This window comes from Podarcis liolepis (assembly GCF_965112155.1).
Source record: "Podarcis liolepis genome assembly, chromosome: 17".
In the NCBI taxonomy this organism is placed as follows: domain Eukaryota; kingdom Metazoa; phylum Chordata; class Lepidosauria; order Squamata; family Lacertidae; genus Podarcis; species Podarcis liolepis.
Window position 1 is genome coordinate 40,262,026 of NC_139571.1, and position 27,470 is coordinate 40,289,495.

A 27,470-nucleotide genomic window follows, 5' to 3' on the forward strand; every position below is an offset into this window, starting at 1 on the left:
CAGCATGACTAAGCCGCTTCTGGCGAACCAGAGCAGCACACGGAAACACTGTTTACCTTTCCGCTGGAGTGGTACCTATTTATCTACTTGCACTTTGATGTGCTTTCAAACTGCTAGGTTGGCAGGAGCAAGGACCGAGCAACGGGAGCTCACCCCGTCGCGGGGATTTAAACGGCTGACCTTCTGATCAGCAAGGCGTAGGCTCTGTGGTTTAACCCATAGCGCCACCCGCGTTCCTTCCTCTGAGTTGGTAATCAACGTCTATTCACCTCACTGCCCTATTCTGGGAACTGGAAGTCTGTGGGGGGAACTGGGCTCCCGAAACAACATCCCACACGCTTAACAAACCACAGTTACTATGGCTGTAAGTTTGGAGGGCCTGTTCTGGTAAGGGCACCAGCTTCCTGTGAATTCTTTCAGGAGGAAAAGTTGATATCGGTGGCTTTTGCTGTCACTGGGATAGATAGAGGCTGGATCTACACATGTCAAAGAAGCGATTCAGTGAAACGCACTGTAAACTCATGCAGGGAAATCCAGTAGAGAAATGCGGGATTCCACAGCGCCATCTGGTGTCACAGTTTTATATCGCATATACAATGCCTATAAAACACTTGTTCTTTACCAATCTTGCTGGGTCCGGATAATGTTGCCTGCTGCTTGAGGCCATTCACTGTAAGTAGCAGAAAGGTGTTTTGAGAGAGAGCAAGGAGCTGTATCAGATTTATTTATTTATTTTTATAAATAATTTTTATTAACAGGCCAATCAAATCACATTATTTCCAGATCACATTAATTCCAAATTATACAGCCAGATTTTTAAATTTTGTTGGGGGTACCCATACGTCAAGCTCCGAACGGGTCCAAGCATCTCTTATATTGCTGCTTTAATTAGACAGTTCTATCCAGTTCTGTCCAGATAGTCTCTTTATTACTTTCTTCATCTTCTTGTTGTTATCATATATTCCTTTCTTTGCGATCTCTGATAATCTTCACAAGCGGGTTGGAAACAAACATCCTCTGTGTGGGCTTTACACTTCCAAAAACCATATCACATAGGGACAGACACCATTCCACACTTCCGTAAAGAATTTATCCTCGGTCTGTCCTTTAATTTTCCCAGGCTTGCTAAATATATCACAGAGGGCTCTGCCAGGTTAGATCACATTCCAATCATCATTCACATTCCAATGATCCTGGTCCTCCTCCCCCCGTCTTTCTTAGACAAGCCTGTTTTAGCGAGACGCCATTTAAAGCTGCGTCATAAAATTTTCCTCCGTACTCCAATGTTTACCGATCCTCTCTTTTAATCAAGAATTCACTCCACACAGTTCTTAAATTCCTGCTTGTGATTAATAACATGCAACGATCTTCTTTCTGGGGTGGAGGGTTATTAATACTCACATAAGGCAAAGAAAATAAACGTTTTTTCCTCCACCCCCCTCTGTTTCGCTCCAAACATACCAATCTCTTAATGGTGGTTCATCACTTGATTTATTTGTCATGTCCGTCACTCCGATCACAGAGATCCATTAATCAGCAGTCTTATCTCCCGAACTTTGCTTGATGTATGTGCTTTAGCTTCTTTCCAATTATATGCTTCCAATTATATTTCCGAGCTAAAGCGAACCAGCACACGCTAATTGGAGACAGCGTCAGGAAGAGCCGACTTCACCGAGGGCTCGTGCCAAGTGTCCGGCACCCCCTTATCTCGATTCCGGGGGTGCATTATGGACACCGCTGGCAAGGCAGTCCCCCCCATCTCCGGGGGGTCAGGAAGACTGCATACTTCCCATAGCAGCCTCTTAATTACCTCGTGTGGGTAGAGAGATGTTATTGTCGGCCATCTTCCAATGCGCCACCTGGTGACCCCCAGATTTAAGGCAGTGTGGGCAGTTCTCCTGCACAGGGCACAAAATTGAGGAGATCCATAATTGAGAAGACCCACTTGGGAGTGCCAAATGTTGGCCTCGCTCAGGATGCCACATTACTGAACATCACCAAAGTTCACCCTTGGCATGGAGATGAAGGGAATTAGGGAGGGCTATTTTAGCAATTAGTGATGTACGGAAGTGAGAAGTGAGAGCTGGACCATAAAGAAGGCTAATCACTGAAGAATTGATACTTTTGAATTATGGTGCTGGAGGAGACTCTTGAGAGTCCCATGGACTGCAAGAAGATCAAACCTCTCCATTCTTAAGGAAATCAGCCCTGAGCGCTCACTGGAAGGGCAGATCCTGAAGCTGAGGCTCCAATACTTTGGCCACCTCATGAGAAGAGAAGACTCCCTGGAAAAGACCCTGATGTTGGGAAAGATGGAGGGCACAAGGGGACGGCAGTGGACGAGATGGTTGGATAGTGTTCTCAAAGCTACCAGCATGAGTTTGACTAAACTGCGGAAGGCAGTGGAAGACAGAAGTGCCTGGCGTGCTCTGGTCCATCGGGTCCACGAAGAGTCGGACACGACTAAACGACTAAACAACAACAACATTTTAGCAATGGAAGGCAGAAGGAGATATTCCAGTGGGAGACAGCTTGGTCACTGCTGCAGAGAAAGGGACTTCTGTCATGTCTTGGCTCCTCCCTCGGCTGGGTTGTCCCTGAAGTCAGTGAGCATGGTTTCCCCTGGTGACAGTCCCTCTGCGTTGAAGGTTACTGCTGCTGAACGCTGCTGGGTCGGTGAATGGAAAAACAACAGCCCCTCAGGTTTTTATCCAGAGTGAGCCTGCTGATTAGGCCTGTGTTATGGAGCCTTAGTACTCTTGATCTGCAGGAACTGCTCACCTCGCAGGGTTTGTAAGAGTGAGGTATATGCATGAGGAAAGGAGAGAAAGAGAGGATGCTGTCTGCATCCATGTATGTATGTGGAGTGTGTTGTGCTGGTGCTGTAAACAAAATCTGCCCCTTTTCCCTTATGGGGTATCCAAGAGCCCGTATAGAGACCTTACATGGGTTCCCTATTGGTAGGAGAAAATAACAGAGGCCAATCAGAGAATAGGTAAAGGTAAAGGGTAAAGGGATCCCTGACCATTAGGTCCAGTCGTGGCCGACTCTGGGGTTGCGGCACTCATCTCACTTTATTGGCCGAGGGAGCCGGCGTACAGCTTCCAGGTCATGTGGCCAGCATGACTAAGCCGCTTCTGGCGAACCAGAGCAGTGCATGGAAACACCGTTTACCTTCCCGCCGGAGCGGTACCTATTTATCTACTTGAGCTTTGATGTGCTTTTGAACTGATAGGTTGGCAGGAGCAGGGACCGAGCAACGGGAGCTCACCCCATCATGGGGATTTGAACTGCCGACCTTCTGATCAGCAAGTCCTAGGCTCTGTGGTTTAACCCATAGCGCCACTCTGTCTCCCTTAGCCTGGCACTTGATGGTGGGCAACAGAGTCCTGAGTGAGGTACTTTGAAGGCAACTCCAACAACCAGAATTAGTTTCCATCATCCTCACCACTCACCACTTGGCTTTTCGCCTCCCTCGTAGCAAATCATTACAACTTTCTTGGTATTGACGGTTAGGCACTGGTATTGGTATTGTTATGTAGATGGAAGAGGGGAGGAAGCGCCATCACCTGCCCCACATAGTGAAGGGTAGTCCAATAAATGATTCCAGGGGGCGTGGCCCTGTCCAAAGCCTATGGAGGTGATGGCATAAGGCACGCCCCCAAGCGGTGACCCCGGGGGAGTTCCTAGTTGATGTGCATCAGCAGAACTTCCCCTACTGGTGGTTAACCCTTCCCGGACTTCAAGTGGACGGCTGAAGCCAGATAGTCGGTTAGGACCAATGCCTAAGCCAATACCGCTCATCACCTGTAACCAATAAAGTTGTGGCCTTATTTAGCCCATTAACCTTAAATAATTGTGTCATGTGTGTTTTTTTCCACTGGGGCAGGAACTCACCATGCAAGTGTGGGAGTGTGGGAAATAGCTTGCTGAGTTATTGGGGTGCTGGAGTGATGTTATTTCTTGGGGATGAATCCTGCTTGTGGAAGAGAAGGATGTGCATGCTTGCTCAGGCTACACTTGCAAATAATCAGTTTCTTGAAAATGGCGCCACAAGTCTCCATGACTCCCTTCTCACAAGGAAACTGGAGGTATAAAAGATGTGACGTTCTCTCACTCACATACCTACATCCCGTTGCCTTTAGACATTTTCATTGCTGAAGTCAAAAAGAGAAAGTGGCACCTGTCCCCTTGCCATTTGGTTGATGGCTTTCAAACACGGAAGGCAAGAAAATGAGGACACTTTCTGAAACTTGTTTGAGACAGCTCATCTAGACTAGTCACGTTTTCTGTGTTGGCAAACTCTCCTTCATTTTGCCACTGTTCCTCAATAACAGGTCAAAAAGACAGAAGTAAACCATGGGAAAAAATAGAGTGGTGGCATGTTTTTTTTAAAAGCATACTAAAAAAACCAACACTTTTATAGAGCTATATGGGCAATACCCAAGAGAAATGGAGATGAACCTCCCTATTTTTAGAGTCACTGAGCTGCCAACATTGCTATTTTCAGCAGATATCTAAGACACCAGGTGGCAGCAAAGGAACAGGCCAGGACTACTACTTTGGCTGGTCTAGAGACATAGCAATATTGTTTGCAGGAACCATGGTGAATTTATGAGGAAATTTGGTTTTGCAGTGGAAATAGGAGGATCCTATGACAATTTCAGCTCACGGATTAACAGGGTGCTGTGAAAATGTAAACATGCAGATTTTATTGGGCCTGAGCTCCTCCTACTCCTTTTGCCTTTGTATTTTTGAACATCTATCAATGGCAGTGGAACAACTGATGTGTTATCTGAAGCCACCCAGAGTGGTTGGCGTAACCCAGTCAGATGGGCAGCATATAAATAATAAATTGTTATTGTTATTATTGGCACAGTTTAATGATTCATTCATTTTATTACAAGTAAAATCCTAGCGACAGTTCAGTTTAATACTGTAATTTTTTTTATAAAATAACCTATTTAGCTTCTGGAATAACTGAACAGAAAGGATGAAATCAAATTACCACATTCTTCCCCTCTTAACTCGCAAATTTTGCTTGTTGAATTGTTGCACGCCACCCCATTCTCCCAGTGATGCAGAGATTGAGGGGTTCCAGGCACTTACCCGGAGTTTGTGTTTCCTTTTCGAAATGAGGCACAGGGGAGAATGTGGTGTCTTTAGGATATATAGCTTATTCACACATAAATAGAACCTGAGTCTGTGATGGAGGAACTCACAGCAGTCAGACCTCAAAAAGTCTTGTTTCTCCCATAGTCGCTGCCTTGGATTCCAGCAGAAATCAGGCCTGGCTTTCTCTCTCTGCCTCTCCAGCCTGCCGCTTTTGCCTCCAATTTCTAGCTCACATCACTCAGCTCTTGTCTTTTGTCTTTCTGAGTGTAGGTACTAAGAGGGTAGGGTGATGGCAGCACTAATGGATAATTTGAACTGCAACTGGCCAACTTTGCAAGGCAGTTGCACAAGCAGGCATTCCTATAGCCGTCCCCTTTGGTTACACCCTTCCCCTGTAACCTCCTGGAGGGTACAGCTTTTTCCTGCTGTATCTCTTCCAACTCTGCTTTTGATCTCCTCCAAATTGCCTTTATTCCCTGTAGTCAACTGAAACTGCCCTCTGGAAACTACTGGACTCTTCCATGGGCTTATATTTGGCCCTCATCCACTTTGACCCTTCTGCTGCCTTCGGTACAGTCTGGGATTCGTTGGTAAGGGGCAGGTGATGGTTGCAGAAGCAGGGGGAAAGCAAAGCCATCTTTGTCAGGGAAATGGACTGGGGAGCTCCCCGCTCCCCTCTCCAAAAATTGCAACTAACAATGTTTCCTTAGTAGACAGTTCCTTGGGACCACACACAGTAGTCTGTTGGTGGCTACGTCATTGTTCATTTTATCACAAATCAACTGGAGGATTGCAAATTGGAATGAAGAACATGAACTTCTGCCTTGTGTTTTGTTATGTACTGAGTTGAATAGGATCCAAAATGCAGCAGTCTGATTGGTCCTAGAACAATAGGATTGAGAATGCAGCAGTCTGATTGGTCCTAGAACAATGCAGCAGTATGACTGGTCTGCAGGAGCCACCCAATCCAGCTCCAGATGGAAGTAAATCGACAACCTGATTGGCCTACAGGAGAATTCCGGAATTAGCCAATCACGTGCAGCCCATTGTGTAAATAATGTATATAAAGCAGATATTGTGGGGGAACTTTCATTCCTCCTCACCGCTATGAGCTGAATAAAGAGCATGAAATCCACTCTCGACTCCGAGTATATTTCATGTTTTCAGATGGGATTCATTCACATACCAGCAAATTCAGGTTGTGCAATTTAAGTTCATTTGGAGCTCTTGCGTAACACTTCTCTTCTCTGCCTGCCAATGGATTTTTTCAATAGGAAAAGTGATAGGAAAATGCACCGGGAAATGTGGGGTAATGCTTGCTTGATACATGGGAAGGATGTGGAATAGCCCAGAGGGTACAGCATGAGACGCTTAACCTCCGGGTCTTGAGTTTGAGCCCCGTGTTGGGCAAAAGATTCCTGCATTGCAGTGGGTTGGACTAGATGACCCTTGTGGCCCCGTCCAACTCTGCAATATTCTACGAGAAGGTTGTCGCTGCAAACAGATGAATGGAGGAATGCTCAGTAAATACCGAACTTGCATCCAATGCATTTCAAGTCCTGAGTTTTTAATCCATGTTCACACAATGTTATCCAAGATGCGTATGTATCCTGCACTTCGTTGTGGGATCGGTGCACCAAATGTAGTGTCTATACGATGGCAGTGGTTTCAAAATGCCAGTCTCCGTGCTCCTGTGCTCCATTTCTTCTGCATCAACCCTTTTCACCAATACATTGGTGATGGGGAACCTGCTGGTTACAATCCATTTGCAAAACCCGAATGACCTGCTTGCAATACTACACTCTGTCTGAGAGCACCTTTAGTTTCCCATCAAGCCCCACTTCAACCCCCCTTTCCCCCATGGAGTCTGGCTTAAGCCCTTAGTCTTTATCCTTCAATTAAAACTAAGCCAAAGGAATCACAAATGCTTTTAATCACATCGATCCCTTGTGACACAGGCTTTCCTGTTTGCTGTTGCTGAAATTGCTGAAATTTGGCTTGTAAAATCCTCAAAGCAGGGGCCTGTGTTTTTCCCCTTTCCTTTTTGCTCATCATGTACAGTGGTGCAATAAAAGTACCATCATGGTCACCACTGCCACCATCACCAGAAGCCTGCATTGCAAATACATGCACATATCTCACCACACGAGTAAAAACAAAATGAAACGCCATCCACACAATGCACTTCAGTAGTCGGCAGCTGGGTAACATGCGATTTTATTTCCTTACCGCATTATGGATTGGGAAAATCCAAGTGAGAATGGGGGATAGTGTGGGATGCCATGTGGGTGAGAACAACACAAGTTACATGTGAGATGCATCCAATCCACTTTAAGTTGCTGTGTGTTTACAGCCTTAGTTCACCACAGGGCCTGTTTCTTGGGTTGTACATGATGTACAATGCCTAGGTCACCATCGCCTGAGCTCTGCGAGTGCAGCTTTCTCCCAACTGAAGTGCAGAGTGTTTGAGGACTGGGACTTTCGCAGGGAAACAAAAATCCTTGTTTACAAAGCTGTTGTACTGCCAACCTTACTGTATGCTTGTGGACCACTTATAAATGCCATCTCCAGCTCCTCGAAATATTCCAGCGACAGTGTCTCTGAAAATTTTTACACATCACTTGGGAAGACAAGCGAACTAATGTCAGTGTACTGGAAGAAGCAAAGATCACCGTGTTGAAGCAAAGATTCTTCAACGTCAACTTCTTTGGACTGGTTGTGTTGTACGGATACCTGATTATCGTCTTCCAAAGCAACTACTCTATTCCGAACTTAAAAATGGAAAGCGTAATGCTGGTGGTCAACAAAAGAGGTTGGAAGACTGTCTCAAGGCAAATATAAAAAAATGTAGTATAAACACTGACAACTGGGAAACACTGTCCTGCGAGCGCTCCAGTTGGAGAACAGCCTTTACCAAAGGTGTTGTGGGCTTTGAAGATGCTCAAACTCAGGATGAAATGGAGAAATGTGCTAAGAGGAGGGCACAATGATCAACTCTTGCCCGGACATGTGGATCCAAAATTGGCCTCCCCAGTCAGTTACGGACCCACGGTTAAAACCATGTTTATGGAAGACAATCTTACTTGGCTACGAGTGATCGCTAAAGAAGAAGACAATGCCTAGGGTGTAGAAACAGATTACCGTGGTCATGTAAACATACTCCCTACAGGTCTGAAACCGTCTCTGAACATCCCCCTTTACAGTTTTGTTTCATCGCATCCCCCGCCCCTCTGTTTATCATTCAGAAATTCCTAGCAAGCACTTCTTGCAGTAGTCACCAGTCGGAGAGGGCACCCCCCCCCCCGTGCTTATATTTCCGAATCTTCAATTGGGCTGTTCAAAAATATTTTAGGGGGTACAAATGGCAAGCCCTCGTAGGGGAGGATTAACGTTTGGACCGGGAATCCTCGCTTGGCACTTGTTGCCTGGTAGGACTTACTTTCCGTTACTCGATTCTGAAGTGTTCCCATTTCAGAGTCCCAAGCTTGTGCCCTCCTCAGTTTATTAAAAGTGTTTCGGAAGCCCTCTGTGTTGAAGTAATAGATCAGGGGGTCCAGAGTGCAGTTCATACTGGCCAATATCACAGTGATGACCAGGGCCTGCCGTACCGAATCCTTCATTTGCACGTCGGTCTTGATCAGCTGGGCTTTTATCAGCCCATACGCTGCCAGAACGACATTGTAGGGCACAAAGCAGATAATGAAGATGACCAGGTTGACCACTAGCATGCGAAGCGTCTTCCGTTGGCGCAGGCTCTGCATCCCACCAGCCTGGCACAGTTTCTGGAAAATTCGGACCGAGCAGTAGGAAACGGAGGTCAGGGGCAAAAGAAAGCCAAGGATCTCCGCCAGGATGATCAAGGGCAGGAGCTCTTTCTGCCACAGGCCCTCGCTGAAGTTCTCAAAACAAAGAGTGATGGTCGTCCTGTCTTTGACACAGGAAGTGGATTTGTGGACATAAGCCACAGGAATAGAGCCTACCAGGATAAGCACCCAGACCACAAGACAGACAATCCGAGCCAGTCTGGGGCGCCGGAGGTGGCGCCAGCGAAGGGGGTGGACAATTGCCACGTAGCGGTCCAAGTTGATGCACATCAGGAAGAGGCAGCTACCGTACATGTTGATTTGGAAGACAGAGCCCGAGACCTGGCAGAGGAATTCTTTAAAGGGCCACTGCTCCATGGAATAGTAGGAGATACGGAAGGGCAAAGAAATGGTGAACAGGAGGTCGCTCGCGGCCAAGTTAAGCATGTAGATGCTCACCACCGACTTGAGTTTCAGGTAGTTCAAGAAGATCCAGATAGCGGCCACATTGAGCAACAAACCTGCAGTGAAGATCAGGCTGTAGCCGATCAGGTGCAGCCGGTGGTTGGCACTGTGGTCCTTGCAAATCACGATCGGGGTGACATTGGCCGATGACATGCCTGTGAAGCATCTGAGGGCCTCAGTCCTGCCGTTCAAGGTGCTTGGAGACAATCTCCTTCAAAGGAAAGGGCACCAGAAAGGGTGCGCAATTCTCAAGTTGGTGATCATTTCTTTATTTCATTTCTAGCAGGTGCCGCTGCTAGATGGTTCTCTTCCCAGCATTCCTACTTGAGCCTCCAAGCCCCAGGAACTGTCAGAGATGGGAAGGTCGGCACCATTCATGATCGTACAGAATGATGAGTCTGGAAGAGAACGAAAAATATAGTTATTAACTGTAGCATACTCACATCAAGAAAAGTGAGGAATTCATTCACGGGGTGGGGAGAGAAATGCACATAAGGAGAAAGGAAAAGGCAACAGGTAGATAGATACAGCATGTTGTCATGAAAATATTTAGAAAGTGCACAAGGTTTCTCCAGATTTTCCTCTCTGCTATTCATCAGCTAATTTAATAGCTAACTACACAGAGCAGGGAGAACTTAACCCTGTCCCTACCTCCCTTTACCCATCAGGAAAAACTCATTCTCCGGGTTCTGATAATAGGGTGTTGCCATCACCAAGAATACCACATAACATCCTCAAGAGTCTTTGGGTGGGGTTGAACTATCAGATAATGAATTCCTTTGACTTCCCCCCCCATAAATCTTGGCTCAATTCAGAGAGCATGGCAACACTGAATGCACAAACCACAGCCTGCAGTTTCACTTCAGACTATGACTTCCGATTCTGCTCTCTCTTGACAGAAAGAGGTAAGATTCATTGGCTGTGTCTGGGTGTCTGAATTAAGCTTGTGTTGAAGTGGGAGAAAATAGCAAGTAAACCATTAATGAAGTGTAGGTGAGTTCCCACGAGGCAAGACACAGCGATAACAGCAAGAACCTTGACTGAACTACATAACTGGGAAACAGGCAAAGCAATTGCTTATATACATTCCTGAAAGCCTGGGCCACTCCCACTTCTAACGTGATTGGCTGTCTAAACTCCCAAGCTGCGAATCATGACTCAGAGTTCAAGGGCCAATGGCAGAGGCCCAAATCCTGAAATGTTCTGTGATTGGACATCATGTATCAAATTGGAACACAGGAGCTCAGAATCCTTAGTCCGGACTCAAGCTCAGGCAAACACAGACCACTGAATACATAACAATTAAAATACTAGACTTTTAAAAATAGAAAGAAATGGCACACTTCATTGTGGAAATCCAAGCTTGGGGCAGCTGCCCTAGCCTGATATCGAGCATTGTTATGGTTTTTGACCTCTTATCTTACTGGATAGACTTCCCCTACTTGACCGTGCACTTAGATTTGTAGATTTCCTTTTCCTTTTCCTTTTTATCATTATTCTCCACCAGGTGTTGATTTGGCAGGCCCTTCCTTGAGGCAGTGAGGAAGTTACAATCACAGGGTACAAATACATTGTCTCCAAAACACAGGAGCCCTTTCAAACGCTCCTCGCATGTTGTGTTCCAAAACAAATCTCTGTTAATCACAAAACATTAATTAAAAACTAGAAACACGGGAATCTGTGTCATACCCTAAATCAATTATGGGAAAAGATCTAGGCGAAAAATCAATACTGCTTAATGGGTTACAATTTGGTGCAAAAAAAGCCCCCACAACCCAACAACATTCAAACTGATTTCTGCGAGTATCGGAGAAAAATAGTTGAAAATCCTACGCAGATGCCACCCCACAGCCTAAGTCAAATAGCTTCATCTAACTCTGCCGTGTGCTGGACGGGATGTGGGGAGACAGGAACGTATGTCCACATGTGGAATCGAGCTCAATTCTTCCTATCATTCTGGAAGGTAGTCTTTGAAGAGCTAGCATGATGACAGCCCAACAAATTCCTATGAAACCTCAAATGGCTCTTCTTTCCCTATATAGAAGAAGAAGAAGAGTTTGGATTTGATATCCCACCTTTCACTCCCCTTAAGGAGTCTCAAAGCGGCTAACATTCTCCTTTCCCTTCCTCCCCCACAACAAACACTCTGTGAGGTGAGTGGGGCTGAGAGACTTCAAAGAAGTGTGACTGGCCCAAGGTCACCCAGCAGCTGCATGTGGAGGAGCGGAGATGCGAACCCGGTTCCCCAGATTACGAGTCCACCGCTCTTAACCACTACATCACACTGGCTCTCTTCTAGAGAAGAACTTGGATTACTTCATAGGAAATTGCTCTTATTCATAGTTAGTGCTGCAGGATTGACAACTGCAAAGTTCTGGAAAGCCCCTGCCTCCAATAAATTAGAAACCAGGTGCAGTACCAACAGCTTTTAGCTTTTAGCATGCATGGAACAATTGACTGCACATATAAACACTTAGACTGCCCACTCAGATGTAGTTTCGTACAGTTTTATTGCATATGCAACCACAAAAGAACACAACCAGCCTCCACACATGAATGCCAATGGAGAGACACCTTGAGATAACAGATATTTTCCAGAATGTATATGGAAAACATGGACGATTGAAAGATGGACTTTGCCTTGGCTGGGGTTGGGGGCTATGATTTCTTTCTTGTATTTGTTTTGTTCTGTTATGTACTGAAATCAATAAAACATTTTAAAAACAACAACTCTAGGTTGGCTCATATGGGAGAATGCGGTCCGTCTGATCACTTGCTCCCAAGCTGTGTAAGGCTTTGCGGGTCAGAACCAGAAGTCTGAATTGTGTCCAGTAACAGACTGGTAGCCAGTGAAGCTGTAGTAACAAAGAGGTAACAAGGGAGTCACATCCCCTTTATAATCAGCTCTGGTCAATAGTTTGGCTGCTAGCTGAAGTTTCCAAACACTATTCAAAGCTAGGCCTGCGGAGCTGTTGTTGCTATTGTTGTGGGCACCAGTACTAGATTTATAATAATAATAATAATATAATTTATTATTTATACCCCGCCCATCTGGCTGGGTTTCCCCAGCCACTCTGGGCGGCTTCCAACAAAACACCAAAATACAATAACCTATTAAGCATTAAAAACTTCCCTAAACAGGGCTGCCTTTAGATGTCTTCTAAAAGTTTGGTAGTTATTTTTCTCTTTGACATCTGGTGGGAGGGTGTTCCACAGGGCGGGTACCACTACCGAGAGGGCCCTCTGCCTGGTTCCCTGTAACTTGGCTTCTCGCCATGAGGGAACTGCCAGAAGGCCCTCGATGATGGACCTCAGTGTCTGGGCAGAACAATGGAGGTGGAGACGCTCCTTCAGGTATACTGGACCGAGGCTGTTTAGGGCTTTAAAGGTCAACGCCAATACTTTGAATTGTGCTCGGAAACGTACTGGGAGCCAGTGTAGGTCTTTCAAGACGGGTGTTATATGGTCTCGGCGGCCGCTCCCAGTCACCAGTCTAGCTGCCGCATTCTGGATTAGTTGTAGTTTCCGGGTCACCTTCAAAGGTAGCCCCACATAGAGCGCATTGCAGTAGTCAGAGCGCATTGCAGTAGATTTACGTGTAAGCTAAGCAAGCTATAGCTTAGGGCCCTACTCTCTTGGGGGCCCCCAAAAAATTTAAAGGAAAAAACAACTGGATGTACATTTCCAAAATATAAGATAAAAAACAAATAAAATAAAGACTACATACAGCAACAGAATTTTGTTTTGTGTTGTGTATGAACCTATTAGGTCCATAAATTACCATATAGCATATATTCAACACACACAAAAACCAGCGACAATTTGTTGTTGACAAAGGACAGCTGGACATATAAGGGGCCCCATTACCTTCAGTAGCTTAAGGCCTCATCAAACCTAAATCCGGCCCTGGACTTGACATCCATCTATTTCAAGAGGAAATGGAGTGCACCTCCAGGGGTGAAGCTAAACCACTTAGTGACCTCCCCGGGGGCACGCCTGGACAGTGTGTCTCAAAGTCCTGGGCTGCCCAGACAACAAGACCCTCTTCTCAGCTGATGGGGTCCAAAGGAAAGCAAAGCAATTACATCTTAGCCTTTTCTTCTCCAGAAGATGTCCTGCAAGGCAGCATGTACCGATATTTCCTCAGGGTTTAACTCCCAGAGACTTTCTCCATATTACAAATAAGATGTAACTAAAGCATGCGTCACTTTCAGAAAGGAGTGGAGCTGATGCACTACCTTCAGCTGTGCAAAAGCGCTCCTGACTACTGATGAAACTGATGAAACAAGCACACCCATTCGGTGAGCCTGAGTCATTTCCCCATTCCAGAGGTCCACCATGGCTTTGACAGTATCCCAGGTGAGACGAAAATTCCCAGGAGTCACCCAGAAACCATCTGGATCCTTTAGCTTCCTGGGACAGCCTATTTTAATTGGTACCCTGACTCCTGCAGAGGTTCCGCGTCCCAGCAAGCCTCTGCAGGGCTGAACTTCTGAACCAACTTTTGTCAGCAAACGCCTCTGCATCCTTTATTTTTGCTGATGGTCGTGGGGAAAAGAAGCCTCCGTGTGATCTCACAGCTCTGTGGGCACATTTTCATGCCCCTGTTCTAGGGTGGTCAGGTGGAAGAGAGGCCAGGGCTACTGTACTTTTATTCGTAGCACAGAATTTGGGAAGGCACAGGCTTTTCTCAGTTTGTCTGCCCTGACAAACTGCAGCTGGAGGAATCCCCTCTTACTTGCAACTATTAATGGAACAGGAGTCGCCTCATTTCCTCCACTGCTTGTCACTGTAAGGAACTGCATTCTAGGCGTGTAACCAAAATTTTTGAGAAACGCAAAGAGTGCGCAGGGTGGCAGAGGATGAAGCAATAAAGAACAACCAGAACCTAAATGCAGGTAATCCAATATGCTTAAAGTTATTATTTTTGCCGTCAATTTCACCACCTCCATATAGTCCAATAGTTTTAAAATAGGAGACCAAAAAGACTAAATGTTTGTGGAAGAGTGGAGAACCTTTTCGGATTATCTGAGAAAATGCACAGGTGGTAGAGAGGGCAGATTGCAATCCTATGCCCATCTACCTAGGAGCAAGCCGCATTGAACTCAGTGAAACCAATTCTCTGAGTAGATATGTATACGACTGTGCTGCATGAAAGATTCTGTGCAAATGTTAACTGACTACTGTGGAGTGTGGAACGGCTCTATAAACTTCCTGTCTGTTGGGCCTTCCTAGAGAATATGATCTGGAGAGAGGCTGCTTAAAATGGCAGCCGCTTGAGCGCTGCTGCTGCTGCTGGCACCAACAAAGCCCAGCCCCCTTCCTCCTCTAGGCAGGGCAGGGAGAAGCCAGATGGAGGGAGGGAGGAGGCGCCGCCGCTGTGTGAGGGAGGGAGAGGGAAAGAACGTGTGTGCTGGCGATCCATGCAGTGATCCCCGGACTGTCCGCAGGCCGGATCCAGAAGGCAATTGGGCCTGATCTGGCCAGCGGACCTTAGTTTGCCAACCCATGCTCTACGGGGAGCTGGCTTCAGGCACCAGGCCTGTTGACAGACCAACTCTGTATTATAAAAATGTCTGCAAATGTGACATGAAGACTGGGAACATTAACCCCACCTAGTAGGAATCCCTTGCAGATGACTGCAAAGCCTGAAGACAGTCAGATTGCGTATCCACAGCAGTGACCAGAGGAGGAATGATGGCTGGGAGGAGTGCAGAGAGAAGAAATGCCATGGTACATCTGCAACAGCAAACTGGACACCTTCCTCTGCCCCAGTTGCAACAAAACATGTCTCTCCTGTATCGGTCTCTACAGGTACAGCAGGCGCTGTAACTCTCCAATGGTTTGACTTCACCCTACAAAGATGCACTCCTCAATTGTCTCCTGAGACAGACGGATGTCAACAACAACATAGGAAGGTAGCAGAGAGCAGTCGGTCTGCTCTAAGTGCTTGTCATTCTTCCTGTTCTACTTATGCTTTTACCCTTTGGTCCCCAAATAAAATTAGCTGACGTCTTTCTTAAACTTTACAAGTAAATCCCTGTAATTAATAGCTCACAGCTGTAATGGGGGCACATCAAAAATGGCAGCAGCTACTTCTGTGACTAGAAAAACTACTCCCCTATCCAGTTAGGAAAGTAGTTTCTGTGGTTTTCTGCCCACCGACACACTTCAGACATTAATTTATGTGTGGGAAAACAGAGAGAATCTTTCAAAGCATAACAGAAGCAGCAGTAGATCTTAGGGCTCGTCCACACCAATTTTCCACTGCAATTTCTAGGCACAGATCCATGTTTTTCTGGTCTGTGTCCAAGTGTGTGTGTGTGTGTATGTGTAGTTTAGGGATTTGCATTTTAAAAAATTTAATTAATTTTTTTTTGCGCTGCCACTCTCCCCACAAAAACCCGCTCTTTAAAGCGCCTTGCAATCCACAGAAAACACAAATTGCAATTTGTTCCGATTCAGCATTAAAGAGCAGGTTTTCCTGGGGAAAGTGGGAAAACAAAATAATGATGATGATGATTGTATGCTTGGAAAAGGGAGGACCTGTAAGTAGAAAGCAGAAGGCAAAAGGTAAATGTGGACGAGCTTTTAGGGGAGGCGAGAGAGAATACCCCCCAAATCAGCCTGGTTATGTTGCTTTTGTTTTCCGGTGAGCATAGCCTCAACACTAATTATAATAACTATCCCCTCTTACGAGGGAATGCTGGGAGCTGGAATTATGGGTGTTTGGGTTCCAGACCCACGGTAGTCCTGGTGGATACATCCAGTTTGAAATTAAATTAGGCTGTCAGTCAAAGTGCTAATGGCCAGGCAACTAGGACTTGCACCTTTACCGGAAGGGCTCAGTGGAAGAGCATCTGTTCTGCCTACAGAAGGTCCTTTAATCCCTGGAATCTCAAGGTAGGACCGTTGCCTGACCCTGAAGAACCATTGCATGTCCATATCAACAATACTGTAATAGATGGACCAAACGTCAGTATAAGGCAGTTTCCTATGACAGTGGTTAGAATAGTGTCGCAAGGTGTCATTGGTCTACGATTCCCTTGCTATCTGACCAGTGACCAGACTGGATGAGAACTGGAGTCCATCGCAATCTGGAGATCCCATCCCTGTTCTTAGCCTTTTTCTTAGGGCAAAATCAGGTGCTATATTTGGGACCACGTCCTGGCAAATAGAAGGGGAAGAAATGGAGGCAGTGAGAGATTTTACTTTCTTGGGCTCCATGATCACTGCAGATGGTGACAGCAGTCACAAAATTAAAAGACGCCTACTTCTTGGGAGAAAAGCAATGACAAACTTAGATAGCATCTTAAAAAGCAGAGACATCACCTTGCCAACAAAGGTCTGTATAGTTAAAGCTATGGTTTTCCCAGTAGTGATGTATGGAAGTGAGAGCTGGACCATAATGAAGGCTGATCTTCGGAGAATTGATGCTTTTGAATTCTGGTGCTGGAGGAGACTCTTGAGAGTCCCATGGACTGCAAGAAGATCCAACCTCTCCATTCCGAAGGAAATCAGCCCTGAGTGCTCACTGGAAGGACAGATCGTGAAGCTGAGGCTCCAAGACTTTGGCCACCTCATGAGAAGAGAAGACTCCCTGGAAAAGACCCTGATGTTGGGAAAGATGGAGGGCACAAGGAGAAGGGGACGACAGAGGATGAGATGGGGGGACAGTGTTCTCGAAGCTACAAACATGAGTCTGACCGAACTGCGGGAGGCAGTGGAAGACAGGAGTGCCTGGCGTGCTCTGGTCCACGGGGTCACGGAGAGTCGGACACAACTAAACGACTAAACAACAACAACAACAATATTTGGGACATGTGAACAGTCTCCCAACATTTTTTCAAAAATGAAAAGCAGCTACAGAAGGCAGCCAATTTCAGTGGAGGAACATGGGCTTTGAAACCATTTTGAGATTGTCCTGTAGATAGGGTAAAGGTAAAGGTACCCCTGCCCATATGGGCCAGTCGTGTCCGACTCTGGGGTTGCGTGCTCATCTCACTTAAGAGGCCGGGAACCAGCGCTGTCCGCAGAGACTTCTGGGTCACGTGGCCAGCGTGACGAAGCTGCTCTGGCGAGCCAGCACCAGCGCAGCGCACGGAAACGCCATTTACCTTCCCGCTATAAAGCGGTACCTATTTATCTACTTGCACTTAGGGGTGCTTTCGAACTGCTAGGTGGGCAGGAGCTGGGACCGAAAGATGGGAGCTCACCCCGCCACGGGGATTCGAACCGCCGAACATGCGATCGGCAAGTCCTAGGCACTGAGGTTTTACCCACAGCACCACCCGCGTCCCCTGTCCTGTAGATAGATCTGCCCAAAGTGTCACAGCAAATTTGGAAGGGACCCTTTTCAGTTTTACCTTGTGTTTCTATGGAAGGTGCCCAGAGACTTTGCTAGATAAGGTGCTGAACTAAAGCCGAAAACAACCTGGCCACTTTCATTTCCAGTTTTTGAGGAAATTGGTAAAATTCCATTTAGATCAAGAAATGAAAGTTACACATACCATCCCCTCCAATGGCTTTTCAAAGGCATCATAGCAACACACCTCTCCTTAGCAAGTATTTCTTCATACTAAAAACCACCCAGCTCATTTATATACAAGTGGAATTTGATATAGTATTATAAATTATTATAGCATTATTATTCACATGGCCAAGATCCTTCAGCAATGCCTACCCATAACTAAGTCCCATTCTGCAAAAGTTCTTTCTCTAATAAAGTAGTCTTAATAAATAAATGCAAAGTCTAAAACCTTTTTTTCTGCCATTTAAAAAAATGCTGGCGCTGGTTCTTTCTGCTTTAACATGATGCTGTTTTGTGGATTCTTAATTGTATTTATTTTGTTGTGATGTTCTTAATCCTAACTCTTATATTGTAGCTGTCTTGCAAGGGGTATGCTTTTAAAAGCAGAATAAAAATAACTCAGCAAATAATAAAAGGAAAAAAACTGACTGTCTAAATTGCCAAGGAAGGAATAGGAAAGCATTGCTATATTTTGTTCTGTCTGATTTCTTGTGCCTTTAATAGTTGCATGACAGGCAGAAATTCATCAGATGTGACTTTCCTAGAATGGAAATGCACTGATGAAGAAGCTGTAGCTGCTGAATTTCTACTTATCTCTCTTCTTTTAGAAGCACAGAAGACCTGCCAAAAGTAAATGTAGGAACACTGTCTGAGGACACCATTTCAGGCCGTCATAACCATATCTCAGTTTAATCTCTTTTCAATGCTTCTAAGTTATGTTCAGAGCATGCTTTCCCCACCACTGAGTAAGCAGAGCTCATGCCCCAAACCTGGCCTTCAACAAATGCTTGATGTGCAGAAATTAACAGGGGGAGATTTTCAGATCGTGGCATTGAACTCTGCCATAGGGCTAACGTCAGCCTATTCCTATGAGCCACCCTGTATTTTTTCTGAGCGGTTATTCTTTTGGGGGGGAAAAGCAGGCCAGACTGATGAGGTTTTCCAGTCTGCCGGCTAACCGACAGATAACAAAACACTTTTATGGCTACCACCACAATCACCAGCATTTAACCTCATCTCCCTACTCCACTCTCCCAATGTATTTTACCTCTCTTTATCTGGAGGTATTACAGGCTTGAGGTTTCTGACATCTTCGGCTGAACGTCCGCAGCAACTGCAGGAATTTTAGCTCACCAGCGGAAGTCAAAGGCAGATCAGAAGCTAGCGAGGACCTCAGGTTAGGTGGGAAATCTAGCTCCATAGACTTCACCGTCCGGACGTTCTCTCACTTTCATTCCTTCTTTTACGGAAATTGCTCTTGTTCTTGCTTCAATCCCATTTCCTGGCCATCATGTGTCTGTGACACAACTTGCCATTGATAACAACATATGAACTTTGGTTCCAACAGCTGATAAGCCATGACAGGCTCCTCAGACAAGCAAGAAGAAAACGTATCGTCCTCTGCCCGCCACAGTAGTTTTGTGGTGAGAAGAACGCGACAAATAAGGAAGTGGGCTAGTGGTGCTTTTGCTAGCTTTTTACTTTTCTTCTCTTGCACTTCCTCAGACGTCTACCGTACCCTGTGCAAAAAGTGCAGAGCAAGGCAAGGAAATTAATCATTAGCCAGTAGCTATCACATCGGAGTTCAGGCTTGCAGGGCTGAAAGGAAGTTGAGGGTTTGTTGGACGGGTGTGTCATGCAGAGCACATCACACCAGTCCGCCAGCATTTGCGTTGCCTTTTCCGGCTAGAAAAGGTGCTGATTTTTGTGTTAAAACCACAGTTGTCCTGGGTCTAAAACACCCAGAGATTGCCATCTCTCCTTCGTAGTGAGAGCCAGAGAATCCCAAGACATTTTGACGCCTGAGGCAGAAAAAGTGTGGTAGAGTGATAGGGGCAGATGGGGCTCATCAACCTGGGAAGGTAGCCCATCTAGGAGAAGGAGAACTCTGATCCTAAAACTTGTGGAAAGTTTTGGGAGAAGAAATCCAGAGTGGAGCTTCTCAGGTTGTTTAGCCTGGAGAAGAGGAGGTTAAGGGGTGATATGATAGCCATGTTCAAATATATAAAAGGATGTCACATAGAGGAGGGAGAAAGGTTGTTTTCTGCTGCTCCAGAGAAGCGGACACGGAGCAATGGATCCAAACTACAAGAAAGAAGATTCCACCTAAACATTAGGAAGAACTTCCTGACAGTAAGAGCTGTTTGACCGTGGAATTTGCTGCCAAGGAGTGTGGTGGAGTCTCCTTCTTTGGAGGCCTTTAAGCAGAGGCTTGACAACCATATGTCAGGAGTGCTCTGATGGTGTTTCCTGCTTGGCAGGGGGTTGGACTCGATGGCCCTTGTGGTCTCTTCCAACTCTATGATTCTATGATTCTATGATTCTAGGTGGTTGGATGGCACCTTCTATGCCTCCTTCCGGCAACTCCTGCAGCCAAGCTGGTGTCAAATGCTTTTCTCTGCTTTCCTTTGGACCATCGCCAAGGGACGTCTGGGCAGCCCAGGACCTCCATGCACGCTGCCCAGGTTTGCGCGCCGGAGAGGTCACTTCGGTGCTGCTAACACAGCTGTTTGACTTCGACCCCAAAGGCGCTTTCCATTGTCTCTAGAGAATGATAGAGGCCCCAAATGGTGCAGTGGTTAGGCTTTGAGCATTCCATAGGGGGAGGGCTGGTGTGGAGGACTCCCTGGTCCTGAGTGGGGTAACTGCCCCTGAAGGACCAGGTGCGCAGCCTGGGAGTCATTTTGGACTCACAGCTGTCCATGGAGGTGCAGGCCAATTCTGTATCCAGGGCAGCTGTCTACCAGCTCCATCTGGTACGCAGGCTGAGACCCTACCTGCCCACGGACTGTCTCGCCAGAGTGGTGCAGGCTCTGGTTATCTCTCGCTTGGACTACTGCAATGCGCTCTACGTGGGGCTACCTTTAAAAGTGACCCGGAAACTGCAACTAATCCAGAATGCGGCAGCTAGACTGGTGACCGGGGGTGGCCGCCGAGACCACATAACACCGGTCTTGAAAGACCTACATTGGCTCCCAGTATGTTTCTGAGCACAATTCAAAGTGTTGGTGCTGACCTTTAAAGCCCTAAATGGCCTCAGCCCAGTATACCTGAAGGAGCGTCTCCACCCCCATCGTTCAGCCCAGACACTGAGGTCCAGCTCCGAGGGCCTTCTGGCGGTTCCCTCGCTGCGAGAAGCCAAGTTACAGGGAACCAGGCAGAGGGCCTTCCACAGGTGCCCGCCCTGTGGAACGCCCTCCCATCAGATGTCAAGGAAATAAGCAACTATCCTACTTTTAAAAGACATCTGAAGACAGCCCTGTTTAGGGAAGTTTTTAATGTGTGACATTTTAATGTATTTTTAATCTTTGTTGGAGGCCGCCCAGAGTAGCTGGGGAAACCCAGCCAGATGGGCGGGGTACAAATAATAAATTATTATTATTATTATGAATAGAGCACAAGACACTTAATCTCAGGGTTGTGGGTTCGAGACCCACGTTGGGCAGAAAGATCCCTGTATTGCAGGGGGTTGGACTAGATGACCCTTGTGGTCCCTTCCAGTTCTATGATCCTACGAAAATACCTCTATAAACTTCACAACCACCAACAAAACTAACTGCAGGGGTGGGGAACTTGTGGCCCTTCGGATTCTGTTGGACTCTGCAGCCAGAATGGCAAATGACCAGGGCTGATGAGGCTTCTGGTTCCCCACCCCAGATTACTGGGTGACCTTGGGCTGGCTACCATCTCTGAGGCTAAGCTCCCCTGGGCTGTTGTGAGGATAAAACAGTGCGTATGTGAGCACGTACGCTGCCTTGCACTGTTTGGAAGAGGGGATATTATAAATAAACTGAAGAAGCAAGTCACCTCTACCTGATGGTGTGGCCTTGCCAAGATTGCCTTATTGGCCATACAATCCATGCACCAAGTTCAAACAGGAAGGACACATGGAGAGATGATTTTCACGCTGCCCCGTGGGCAGACATTTTGCACAGAGGCAGTGCACTGGAGAGGGGGCAGAATTAATGAGGAACAGTGCGTACCCAAACCAAAGTAGCCGTGCAGATTTGAAGTTATATAATTGCATCAGATTAGAATGGAACAAAGTGCTGGTGCAGACCGCCACAACATCCTTCCTTCCTTCTCATTTTCAAAATGATTTTATCACCACAGGGTTGCCGTCTGGGCTTGTCTATGATGACAGATGCTTACTTTATTACTTTTTGCTTTAAATAGATTTTTGAAACAAAATTGGTGCTTATTCCTAAGTAAATGTGCTAAGCATTGGGGCGGCCAAAGCAAACCCCATTTCATTTTTGTTGGTTAGATGGCACAAAGATTTAAGTGCCTTTAAAGTGAGAAACTGCACATACTCTGAGTGTTGTGTGGGTTTCCCCAGCCACTCTGGGCGGCTTCCAACAAAATGAAAGATACACTAAAATGTCACATATTAAAAACTTCCCTGAACAGATGTCTTCTGAATGTCAGGTAGATGTTTATCACTTTGACATCTGATGGGAGGGTGTTCCACAGGGCGGGCGCCACTACCGAGAAGGCCCTCTGCCTGGTTCCCTGTAACTTGGCCTCTTGCAGTGAGGGAACCTCCAGAAGGCCCTCAGCACTGGACCTCGGTGTCCGGGCAGAACAATGGGGGAGGAGACGCTCCTTCAGATATCCTGGGCTGAGGCCGTTTAGGGCTTTAAAGGTCAGCACCAACACTTTGAATTGTGCTCGGAAACGTACTGGGAAACGGCTGTGTGCAAGATTCCTGCGTTTTAATGGATTGGTGATCCTCGGGATTCCTTCCAACTCTACAATCCTATGATTTCTTCTTGCACCTTATTGTTCCAGTGTAGTATAAGCATAGCTGTCAACTTACAGATTTGAAAATAAAGTACCAGCAGCCAAAATAAGGGATTTTCCAGGCACAGGTATGTTCAGCTTCTGAGCCCCTCCGAGCCAAAGGCAGAAAGCCCAGCCAGCAGCCAAACGAAGCCTCAAGCGGTGGTTCCCACAGCGCAGCAACCCGGCAAAGGGGATGCAGCAAGGAAAACCACCGTCACCTCTCCGCTGGGAAGCGCTGAGCAAAGGCGAGTCCCCAGGCAACGCGGCCGATTTGATCGGCACAAGGCATGCAAGCTCTACCCCCCAGTCGTTCTTAGACTCCTTATTGAGTGAGCAACACAGCCAAGCAACACAGTTGGAGCCTCCCTCCTCCCTGGCCGGCAGGGAGGGAGGGAGAGGAGCTGCTTCCTTTGAAACCCGGGAAATTTAAGGGACATCATCAATAAGGGACAGCAGCGGGACACGGACCTGGGATAAGGGAGTTTCCTGCCAAGTAAGGGACGGTTGACAGCTATGAGTATAAGCGATCTGTTATTACTATTTTAAAAATCAGGGTTGGCAACCTGTGTCTTTGTGCCTCTAACATGGGGTGGTGGCGAGGGAGAAGGGAAATGTTCGTTGTGGTCCAGCTCCGAGGGCCTTCTGGCTATTCCCTCACTACAAGAAGCCAAGTTACAGGGAACAAGGCAGAGGGCCTTCTCGGTAGTGGCACCCGCCCTGTGGAACGCCCTCCCTTCAGATGTCAAGGAAATAAACAACTATCTGACTTTTAGAAGAGACCTGAAGGCAGCCCTGTTTAGGGAAGTTTTTTAATGTTTGATGTTTTATCATGTTTTTAATATTCTGTTGGGAGCTGCCCAGAGTGGCTGGGGAAACCCAGCCAGATGGGCGGGGTATAAATGATAAATTTTTACTATTATTATTATTATTATTATGAACAACACACAACGGCTGTTTAAAGAGGAGCTCTCCATAAGGACATGTGTACACCCTGGGTCTACAACTGCTTAATCGAACCGTTGCTCAGAGTCTTCACAGCAGGGAAAGCGACCCTGAGGGGGGTCACATTTAGGACTTCCCATAACTGAGATTTATTGGGCATGGGCTGGCAGCTCCTTGTTCCCTTTTGTCTTCCTCTCCGCAGCCTCGGCCTGTAGGTCCTTCCTTCTCTGCCCTTGTTTGTCTTTCTCAGTCTCTCTATGTTTCTGTTTCTGCTGACACTGGCTCCTCATTCAGAGGGTGACACCCCAGGGGATATATATGTGTCCCTGCCACCCATAAATCCTGAGGGGATAACAAAGGCCTCCCAGCCAATGATCTCATCCAATTTCATTTTAGTGCCTTTGCTTTCGAAGCCGTGCCCCTTTTCTCCCCATCCCTGGTTGCTGGGATCTTTGTCCTTATGAATTTCAGGCCCTTTTCAAGAAGCGTGGAAGGGGAGAAGCTGGCAGGTGCATGGCTAAAAACAGCCAGAAAAGCTGCCATGGAAGCAGGAACAGTCAGACACAGGGGTGTTGGCGGCACAGGCGATATAAGGAAGGTGTAGCAATAGCAATAGTAGCAGTAGGAACAGTAATAATAATTCCACATTTCAAGTGTTCTGAACGCTTAGGAATGTCCCTGTTGAATCAGACCAAGGTGTCCTATAAGGTAAAGGTAAAGGGGACCCCTGACCATTAGGTCCAGTCGTGACCGACTCTGGGGTTGCAGTGCTCATCTCGCTTTATTGGCCGAGGGAGCTGGCGTACAGCTTCCGGGTCATGTGGCCAGCATGACTAAGCCTCTTCTGACGAACAGGAGCAGCACACAGAAACGCCGTTTACCTTCCCGCTGGAGCAGTACCTATTTATCTACTTGCACTTTGACGTGCTTTTGAACTGCTAGGTTGGCAGGAGCAGGGACCGAGCTACGGGAGCTCACCCCGTTGCGGGGATTCGAACCGCCGACCTTCTGATCGGCAAGCCCTAAGCTCTGTGGTTTAACCCACAGCGCCACCAAGGTGTCCTATAGTCATGCATTATTCCAGGAGTTGGCAACCTGCGGCCCATGGGCCACAAGCAGCCCACAGGGGTCATTTAAACGGCCCCCGAGCTGCCCCCGAACCGAGCTGCCCACTTGGCAAGTCCCCACGTGCTGCACTAAACCGGTGCAGCACGGAGTAGGGACTTGCTTCCGTGGCTCCTGAAAGCATGTCAAAGTGCAAGTAGATAAATAGGTACCGCTCCTGCGGGAAGGTAAATGGCGTTTCCGTGCGCTACTCTGGTTCGCCAGAAGTGACCCAGAAGCTGTACGCCGGGTCCCTCAGCCAATAAAGCGAGATGAGCGCTGCAACCCCAGAGTCGGTCACGACTGGACCTAATGGTCAGGGGTCCCTTTACCTTTACTTTTACTTCTGATTCCAGCATTTCCATTTAGTTATCGTTTCTACTGGTCCTTGTCAGACCTGCTCTGCATCAATATGTGGCACAATTTCTCAAGCCGTGTTTCTCAAACTTGAGTCCCCACATGTTGTTGGACTACGACTCCCATCATCCCTGACCAGTGGTCCTGCTAGCTAGGGACGTAGTCCAACATCATCTGGAGTCCCAGGTTTGAAAACAGTGGAAGAAAGCAGCGACTAAGGGCACACCCCACTTCCGTGTGTCCTGTGCCTAGAAAAAATGGGTCTGAGCGCTTTTCTTCACTCCTTTCCTTGGGAAAACCACTCTTTAGCTTTAAATAGGGGCAAACATCAACTCAGAGGAAACCTGAGGGACATTTGCTCCAATTGAGCACTAAAGATCGGGTTTCCCTGGGTGGGGGGAAGCGGCGTTGCAAGTGGAAGTCTGCTAGCAGCCAGCATCACATCTTGTGGCAGTGAATTCAATAAGCTAATAATAAAACTGTGAACAGTGTGAAGAAATTCTTTCTTTTTTCTCCGGCCTGGGCTGAGGCTACTGCCAACACATTTCACACCATTCTAGTATTACGAAGGGGGGTGGGGGATATCTCCACATCCCTCATGATTTTAAAAACCTCTTACTGGCTCCTTTAAAACTTCCCTGAAAGGTTGGCTAAGATTTGTCGGAGAAGGGATGCTAGAGAACAGTGGGTTTCCTTAGGCCACTTTGTGGATTCGTTGCTGAGGCAAGTTTTGTACTTCTGGTGTCCCGTTATACCTCTTTAAGAGCCATGGCTTCCCTCAGAGATTTCTGGGAGCTGTAGTTTGCTAAGGGTGCTGAGAGTCTTTGAGGGCGCCCTTAACAAACTACAGCTCCCAGGATTCTTTGGGAGAATGCCGTGCCTCTCAAAGCTTTTACTGTACCGTGTGGATGTGACCTACTTAGGCAGCCGCTTCATTGCAGCACTTGTGAAGAAACCACAGCGGCAGAACTCCCACCACAAGTCTTCTAGAACAAAATATTTCTAAACACACACACACATCCCGTCATGTCAGCCAGAAGTGAAGACCTGGCTTTGGGGGATGAAAACATGGCTGCTGGTTAATTTGCGATGTCCCATAATGAACGGAAGCGACACCCTTCCCCTTCACAACAAGGGAGGCTTCCTCAGAGTCCTGCAAAACCAAGAACCAGCCAAAGTCTGGGAGCTCTGCTAAGGCTGCGATATTAGCTATGGGACCCTCTGAATACTTCTGCCTCCTTCCCTGTGAAGTCAAAATTCAGCTCTACCTACCTGCTACGTTCTCTCAGCCCCTGAGCCAGTCCAGTCGCTGACCAGCGGAGTCCCATGTTGTGTTGGAGAGCTGCATTTTCTGGTCTAAACTCCTTAGGGAAAACAGCAGGAGTGCCCAAATTGCTTCATCTCCTTGCGTGAGCTGGCAGCAGGTAAAACCAGACTCCTGGGGCGTGTTTCGGGGTGTGTCGGGAGCTGCAGATCCAAACGTGTTCCTGGGACTAGGCGTTTATGATATCTGGAAATAATAAGAACACCACCTGCTACAAAAACCGTAGGGAGATATAGCCTCCGAACATTTTGCTGGTGAGAATAGCAGTAGGGCTAGCTAACCTTGTGGCCCTTCCCAGATCTTGTTGGGCCCCCATCAGCCCCAGGCCAGCATGGTCAATGGTCAGAGGGAATGGAAACTGGAGTCTGACAAAACATAGACTACAACAGCCCCCCGCCCTGGAACAGGTGTCATTCCCTTACGCACACAGATCTTTCCTTTTCCCTACACACAGGCCAACTACGCGTTGCTGAAAGGAAAGCTCTCGTCCGCTGGTGTACACTGGGATTTCTTTATTATTATTTACTAAATTTGTATACCACCCTTGATCTGAAGATATCAGGGTGGTTCACAGCATAAAAACACAAAATACACAATAAAAGCAAGAAAAAAACAAACCCATAACCTTCCTTCCCACCAATGCATTTAAAAGGAGATCAGCCAAAGGCCTGATTGAAGAGGAAGGTTTTTGCCAGGCGCTTAAAGATGTATAATGAAGGCGCCAGGCGAGTCTCCAGGGGGAGAGCATTCTGAAACAGGCTGTCATGTAATAGCATACCTTCCAACATCCCGCTGACACTTGTTTTTTGGTCCAGAGCTCTCGCGGGAGCCAGCTGACTCGCGCCAGAGTGCTGGACTGAAAAACCGGACGTTCCGGGATCCAATGGCTTATATCAGGGATGTCCAACCGGTTGACCGCGATCGACTGGTTGACAGCTAGCGGTCAATCGTGGTCTCTATTTCCCCCACAGGTTGGCGGGGAAGAGAACATCCGGCCCCGCCTCCTCCCCCGTCCTTCACTCACGCACGATCGCAAAAGCGCCAG

At 47.1% G+C, this 27,470-nt stretch overlaps 1 protein-coding gene across 3 annotated transcripts; it reads right to left on the reverse strand.

The window, feature by feature from the left end:
- Positions 1-7,300: 7,300 nt before the first annotated feature.
- On the reverse strand, positions 7,301-26,534 carry LPAR5 (lysophosphatidic acid receptor 5). Of its 3 annotated transcripts, none has more exons than XM_083481913.1 (2): positions 26,374-26,534; positions 7,301-9,781 (listed from the first exon to the last, which is right to left on the reverse strand). In XM_083481913.1, the coding sequence occupies exon 2, from the start codon at positions 9,534-9,536 to the stop codon at positions 8,424-8,426; it is 1,113 nt and encodes a 370-aa protein (XP_083338039.1). In that variant the 5' UTR covers positions 9,537-9,781; positions 26,374-26,534; the 3' UTR covers positions 7,301-8,423. The 3 variants fall into 3 exon arrangements, with proteins under 3 accessions (XP_083338039.1, XP_083338040.1, XP_083338041.1); XM_083481914.1 differs by lacking the exon at positions 26,374-26,534 and adding an exon at positions 18,962-19,431; XM_083481915.1 differs by lacking the exon at positions 26,374-26,534 and adding an exon at positions 19,048-19,311.
- Positions 26,535-27,470: the final 936 nt, after the last annotated feature.

Coding starts and splice junctions, on each gene's coding strand:
- LPAR5 (XM_083481913.1), bottom strand. CDS start 9,536: ATGTCATCGGCCAATGTCACCCCGATCGTGATTTGCAAGGACCACAGT.